This window comes from Trypanosoma theileri, assembly GCF_002087225.1.
Source record: "Trypanosoma theileri isolate Edinburgh chromosome Unknown TM35_Tth_28_V1, whole genome shotgun sequence".
In the NCBI taxonomy this organism is placed as follows: domain Eukaryota; phylum Euglenozoa; class Kinetoplastea; order Trypanosomatida; family Trypanosomatidae; genus Trypanosoma; species Trypanosoma theileri.
Window position 1 is genome coordinate 279374 of NW_021639870.1, and position 7277 is coordinate 286650.

The 7277-nt window shown below is 44.5% G+C and overlaps 2 protein-coding genes across 2 annotated transcripts; both read left to right on the plus strand.

Moving 5' to 3' along the window:
• Window positions 1-248: 248 nt before the first annotated feature.
• On the plus strand, window positions 249-581 carry TM35_000281860 (uncharacterized protein; the record flags this gene model as incomplete). Its single annotated transcript, XM_029028217.1, has 1 exon — window positions 249-581. The coding sequence occupies one exon, from the start codon at window positions 249-251 to the stop codon at window positions 579-581; it is 333 nt and encodes a 110-aa protein (XP_028880536.1).
• Window positions 582-967: 386 nt separating this feature from the next.
• On the plus strand, window positions 968-1417 carry TM35_000281870 (uncharacterized protein; the record flags this gene model as incomplete). The annotated part of the gene is made up of 1 exon (XM_029028218.1): window positions 968-1417. One exon carries the CDS (start codon window positions 968-970, stop codon window positions 1415-1417), a length of 450 nt encoding a protein of 149 aa, XP_028880537.1.
• Between the last annotated feature and the right edge of the window lie 5860 nt (window positions 1418-7277).

Genomic DNA, 7277 nt, shown 5'->3' on the forward strand with positions numbered 1-7277 from the left:
TGGGGCTGGGAAGGGCACCCCGGGAACATAATATGTTCTTTTGCGGGTATTTCGGGTACGACCATACTTGGCCGAATGCACCATATCCCGTCCGATTTGTGAAGTTAAGCGGCCACAGGTCTCGTTAGCACGGCGATCGCTTACAGTGGTGGAACCCGGGGTGCCGTACCCTCCCCAACTTTTTTTTTGCCAACATCATGGGGTAGGTGCCGCGGACCTCTGATGCCAACCACGGCTCGCCTTTGGCAATGAGGGCTGTCCAATCGCGGCACCCAGCTTACGCACTTCCATCTCTCAGGGAAGCCAAACATACTTCACACATTGTTGTGGTGGGGCAGGGGGTGGGGTGCCAACAAACCAAAATACCTATGGGGCGAAATGTTTTTATTGTACACCATTTTTCCTTTTCTGCATTTCCCATGGATTTCCTTTTCACACCACACATGGCAGTAGCGGAACGCCTTAACACAACCATAGCAGAATTTGCCTTTATCATAGGGAAGGACTCACCATGTCACGAGGGAAACGGGGAAGGGTCATCTTTGCGGAATACCTTTCAAACCCATCTTCCCCAGCGTTGAAGTATAGGGAAAGCAAGAGTTTTCCACTATGCCCAATCCCACTCATTTTATAAGTGAAACACCCCAGGGAGCCACCCCCCACCTCTCTTTTTCTTGTTGCGCACAAGACGCTGTGACAAAGTTGGCCGCCCGCCTTGGGTTGTGGGGGTTGTGTTCTCTCCTCTCCCTTCTTGGGGTGAGGGGTAAAAAAAAAGAAAAGGGCAAAACCCGACAACGAGCCTCGAGCATTGCGCACGTAGACTGGTTGCCGGGTTTCATCCTTTTTTTTCCTCATCCTTACTCTTCTTTTTCTCTCAAGTTCAAAGTCCCTGAGCATGATATTTCAGGCCTCAAGGTTCAGCCGCCTCGGGACGTAAAGTGCCCCTCGAGCCCCGCCGAAGCAAAGCATGCCGCTTACACACAAACCCCACAGACGCCGCAGTGGAGTGGTCCAGCAACACAACGGTGTCCTTCCCACTCACAGTCCACACACACACAATGACAGTCTCACATGCTCATGTCAGAGAGGCACTACCGCATTCACTAAAATGTACACGGAGTCACACCTACAGAGAGGAAAAGAAAAACAAAAGAGCAGCAAAAGAAAAGAACAACAACAGGATACCAACAGCACACAAAGCATTCACAATACAATAATCACAGCTGCCACTCCCATCAGAGAAAAACATTCACCCACACCAGCACATCAACTCAACCCCCAAAAGAAAAAACAAACCCATTATGTGAAGCCGAAGCGGAACAGTCTCAGTCCACCTCCCCGCAGGTTGCAGTCACTCAAACAAGCCACACACCACACACCACAAGAGCAGAAATATGTTCGTGGTAATGCCGTGTGAGTGACACCACTGAGAGAGAAGGTGAGAACAAAGAAATGTGTTTTCATTACGTGGGCGGTGTGTGAGCAACAACCCAAACACACAAAGGAACTCGCAACAGAGGGGCACACTCAAACACTTACAACCCATCGATCTTTATACCAAAATAAAAATGCAGAAAAAGAGTGACTGCCTGAGGCAGACACAATAATAGAGCAAAGATGTAAAAACATAAAGAAATTCATTACTTACTGTGGCTGCGATGTCTGGACACAGTCCAATCCACCCCAAGGTTAACAACGGAAAATCATTGTGTACTGAGCGTGCCGTGCCCATATCTTTATTCTTGATGTCCCTGCAGCAGTTTGTATATAATGAAAAACAAAGAATCATTCCATAAAAATGAGCACACAAGATACACAAGGTGTATCGGAAACGCAAAAGAGAAACACACAGCTGCACATAATATGCAATGAAATTATAATGAAACGCACACAAGAGAAAAAGCAAAATAATAAAAACAAAACAAAAAGAAAGCCGTGATCACCATGTGAATATGTTCGGGAGGCAAGCAACACAATTCCCAGCAGTAGGTGTGTGTGTGTCTTTCGTACAGGGCGATCAGTGGGAATGATGCACACATGATGACAGTCCACACACACACACACACAAAGAGAAGGAAGGTTGGTAGTGTGCGTGTTTCTGTGTCTTGAACCTCCTGCCATTCTTCACATTTCAGTCACAGCAATTAAAACACATCGGGATTTCGTACCACTCCCATGGGTGAAAGCAATAGTTAGTAATATCACGGAACACACACACATCACCAAAAGGCCACAGTGAAGGGCGGCACAACAGAGCCCAGATAATAATGCGAACAAAGAAAGAGTACACTCCCCTCACAAAATGATGGTTTGTCATGTGATATGAGTGTCATAGGGAGTCCAATAGATTTGTTCAGTAAAAAAATGCAATCAAAAGACTTATCGAACTGAAAAACAAAAATATTTAAATTCAATAAAAAGAACAGTGACCTTACAATGCGCCCATGTCCACTCAAACAAAGGTTAACTTTGCAACTGTATCATGGGAACACCAATTAGCAAACGACAGTGCAACCCAACACACACATCAGAACAAAAAACAAAAAGGGACTGTGCATCAATGCAGGACTACTGCTGCCGTCTTTCTTTTTCTTTTTTTTCTCCTTCTCTTCCTTTGTCTTTTTCTCCAACTCCTGTTTAGCCTCGTCTTCTTTGATCTTTTTCTTCTCTTCTTCAGCTTTATTTCTCTCCTGTTCCATTCGCCGTTCTTCAGCTGCCTTTTTCGCCTCTTCTTCGGCCTTCTTTCTCTCCCGCTCCCTTTGCCTTTCTTCATGGAGGTTCCTCAACTCCTTTTCCTCCTCCCTTTTTTTGCTCTCCAGATTCTCTTTCTCCTTCTTCTTTGCCGCCTCCACCTTCTCCGCAAGTTTGGTTGTGTTAATTTTCCTCTTTTTTGTTGTGTTTGGGAAGGCAGCTCCCGCAATCGCGCTCGCAGACGTTCGTCCGACAATAAGAACACTCGATTTCACTCCTCTCGTGTTATAATACTCTGAGTACACCAACTCACCTTCCAGTGTTTCCTGAAGAAGTTTGTAGAATTCGTTCACCTCCTTTCCATACCCCTCATAATCTGGTTTAAATTGCCCTCCCACATTATCGAACAGTTCCAACGCCCTGATAATCCTGTTCTTCGTAGCGATTACACCATTACTTACTTCCTTCGCGCAGGCGTGACTTCTTCGTTTGATCACTAGGAGCTTATGATAAACCTCATTCATTTCTTTATATACTCTCTTGCTCCTCTTAATAAGCGCTTCCTGTTCCACCGATCTTTTACCTTCATCCACTCCCTCAAGCACTTCTGTACTTTGATTCCTGCTATCGTTTTTATTCTCCAACATATCTCTCATGTTTATCATCGCGAGTGCACTCATTCGAAACAATTTTCTCGCTTCTTCGACTGCATCCGCCGCCTTATTAAGCACACTCACATTTGTTTGTATCTTACCCGTAGCATCCCTCAAGAGATCTCGAATTTCTTGGGGCACTGGATAGTTCTTCTGGTATTCCTCAGGTTTTCCCCTCACGGTGATAATTTTCTTGATGAGTTTTTTCGTTCCTTCGTCGACGTCCCATGCAGCATTGGCTCTTGAATTACAAGACTCCACTGTGGTTCCCCATACTTCTTGATAGGCCTTTCCTTCCGCAAGATACCCCTCCGACTTGTTTACCCAGTTTTTTAAAAACTGTTCTGCTTCCTTAACTCTATTGCTCGAAGATTCTTCCGCATATGCCACACAAGTACAGCACTGCAGAAGTACCAACAGGTACACCACACGGCGCAGTTGGACGAACATCGTTGTCATGATTGTCACTGTGGGTTGTTTGGGTCTGTGGTAACAAGGAAGAAGGGGAAAAGGAGAAAAGAGACGCACATTTAACAGACTGAGAAACAACAACAACGCAGATGGAAAAAGAAAGAAAGAGAGAGAGAGAGAGTACACATCACATCAGCAATCAAACACAACTCAATGAGGGAGCAACAATAAACCACTCACACAACAAAACACACCCAGAGTTACACAGATATTGAAACAACACCTTGAACTCAGAAGTGGAAAACGAATGGTATCAAAACAATATTCCCATTATAATAAAACCATTACCAGGCAGTTTGAACACCAAAATACACCAAAAACACAGTGTACGCCTGGCAACATACAAAAACAACACCACAAAACAATAAGCAAAACAAAGAGACTGTACAATAGTCAACACACTTCCAAAGGGAAAAAGAAAAGAAACCAATGCATCACCATAATATTTATACCAACACCACAATCGGAATCTAAAACCCACTCACTCACAACCATAACGAAAATGACTGCATACACCACTGTAATACCATGCCTCTCTTTACAAACGGAGGCAACACACAATTACTCCCTCACAAACACACATATTACCTTTTTATTTTTCCTTATTACTATTATTTTATTTTTCCCTCAGAATGCCGATTTGCCCCTTCTTCTCCCACAGCATTATCAGCAAAAAAAAATCACTAACCTCCCCCAAGGTGTGTATTAGGAGGGTACAATCCAACATATCCCCTTCCACACCACCACGTTTTTCCTGCTGCTCTTCGCTTCTTTATGGATGTTACTCCAATGGAACGGGTCATCAAGAGTAATACATAAATATACATAAATACAATTTGTTTTTATATTATTATTTTTTATTACCGTTGGGCATGGGGAGTACGCATTGGTAATGAAATTATAATGGATCTCGTAGGTGGCAGAACATGGTTTTTTTTTTTTTTTCGCCTCTCTGAGTCCCCTCAGCGGCCATATCCAATTTCCGCCACTAGAGGACATGGCTGTTACTATCTCTAGGGTCCCTTCCACTCCCTTTTTTAGCAGCAGTCACGCTAAAGTGAAATATATAAAAGAAACTGCTGCCGATGGTACACTGATACGCACCCCAGGATCTTCTTGCATAAAGTTTTGTCCCAGCACGATTCTGCTGGTCCCGGTGCTGTATGACGTTTTTAGCTTATGAAGCAGTAAACTTTAAAGAAGAGAATTTACTGGCCCATGGCTTCCCTCAAAATAATAAGGGATAATGGGCCTTGGCTCCAACTTTCGATGGCCAAACGCCAACAAGGGAATAGCATTCCTAAGAACGCATGTGTTGAAAAGAAAAATAAAAAGAATTTGGTTTTTAAGGAGACCACCCACTTCAAACATCTGGTGAGTGCATTTAGTTTCCTTGAATAAATTCATCTACTCCACCTTGGCACCGCGTTGGGAAGGAACTCATTACCAAGGATCTGTTTCTGTACAATTCCTACCCCTCGCAAACACCATGGAAGTTATAAATGAAATGTAAAAAAAAACTCATAACGTCACTCTTATTGGACACACAATCATTCAAAAGTCTAGTTTTATGGTTTTGTTTCCTGCGTTTATACAAATATCGAACCCAATGATTCCGCCGCTCTGTGGTAATATCTCTCTTTTGTGCAGAAAACGCGTGAACCACAGTGGAAGAATACCATCACCAGCACCCACCACGCTTTATATACTTAAGGGGTTCTTTGCTGGTAAAAAGTTTTTTTTTTATCCTCACGTTTCTTGCTTCGCAATAAGATAACATGGCGTTTTCTATCGCCACTATTTCTTGAATTCGAGGTTTTTGGTTCGGGGGAAGCAGAGGTAACAACAACAACAGAAACCCAGGTAATGGCGAACCCCGCACGCATCCACAGACACTGCCCCGAAGAACACCATGGAGGATTCTATTGGTGAATATGGACATGATCGTTTATTACTCAATCTTCCCACGCCACATAATGACACAGAAGCGCTTTTGTTTGCAACAGCGTTGCTTAGGGCAGAAGCCGACGTCAGTGTGGCAATCTTTTCTTTTTTTTCTTTACAGATTACAATATTTCAACAGATCGCCATTTAACGATAAAAAGATCTTTGGTGATCGGGTGCTAACTTATCTTCGCGTCAAGGCCAAACACTTGAATATATTCAGGGAAAGTAAACATACTCCATACATTGTTGGGAATCTCCTCATAAACCAAAATACATGTGAGACGAAATGTTTTGTTTAGATTTCACCCCTTTTCTGCACTTTCTATGGATTTCCTTTTCACACAACCATAGCAGAATTTGCCTTTATCACAGGGAAGGAAGGGCTCACTCTCATGTTCTTTGTTCACGGCGCCGCGTGCCACCGAGTAAAAGGTGCGGTTGGATGGCCGCCATGTCACGAGGGGAACGGGGAAGGGTCATCTTAGTGGAAAACTCTTTCAAACCCATCTTCCCCAGCGTTGAAGTATAGGGAAAGCAAAGAGTTTTCCACTATGCCCAACCCCACTCACATTTCATAAGTGAAACACCCCAGGGAGCCTCTCCCCACCCCTCTTTTTCTTGTTGCGCACAAGGCGCTGACAAGTTGGCCGCCCGCCTTGGGTTGTGGGGGTTGTGTTCTCTCCTCTCCCTTCTTGGGGTGAGGGATAAAAAAAGAAAAGGGCAAAACCCGACAACGAGCCTCGAGCATTGCGCACGTAGACTGGTTGCCGGGTTTCATCCTTTCTTTTCCTCATCCTCACTCTTCTTTTTCTCTCAAGTTCAAAGTCCCTGAGCATGATATTTCAGGCCTCAAGGTTCAGCGCCTCGGGACGTAAAGTGCCCCTCGAGCCCCGCCGAAGCAAAGCATGCCGCACACACAAACCCCACAGACGCCGCAGTGGAGCGGTCCAGCAACACAACGGTGTCCCTCCCACTCACAGTGCACACACACACACAATGACAGTCTCACATGCTCATGTCAGAGAGGCACTGCCGCATTCACTAAAATGTGCACGGAGCCACACACCTGCAGAGAGGAACAGAAAAACAAAAGAAAAGAACAACAACAACAGGATACCAACAGCACACAAAGCACTCACAATACAATAAACACAGGTGCCACTCTCATCAGAAAAAAACATTCACACTCACCAGCACATCAATACACCCAAAAAAAGAACAAAAAAAACAGACCCATTACGTGAAGCCGAAGCGTACCAGTCTCAGTCCACCTCCCCGCAGGCTGCAGTCACTCAAGCAAGCCACACACAACAAACAACACACACCACAAGAGCAGAAATATGTTCGTGGCAATGCTGTGTGAGTGGCAACACCGAGAGAGAAGGTGAGAACAAAGAAATGTGTTTTCATTACGTGGGTGGTGTGAGTAGCAACCCAAACACACAAAGGAACACACAACAGAGGGGCACACTCAAACACTTACAACCCACCAATCTTTATACCAAAATAAAAATG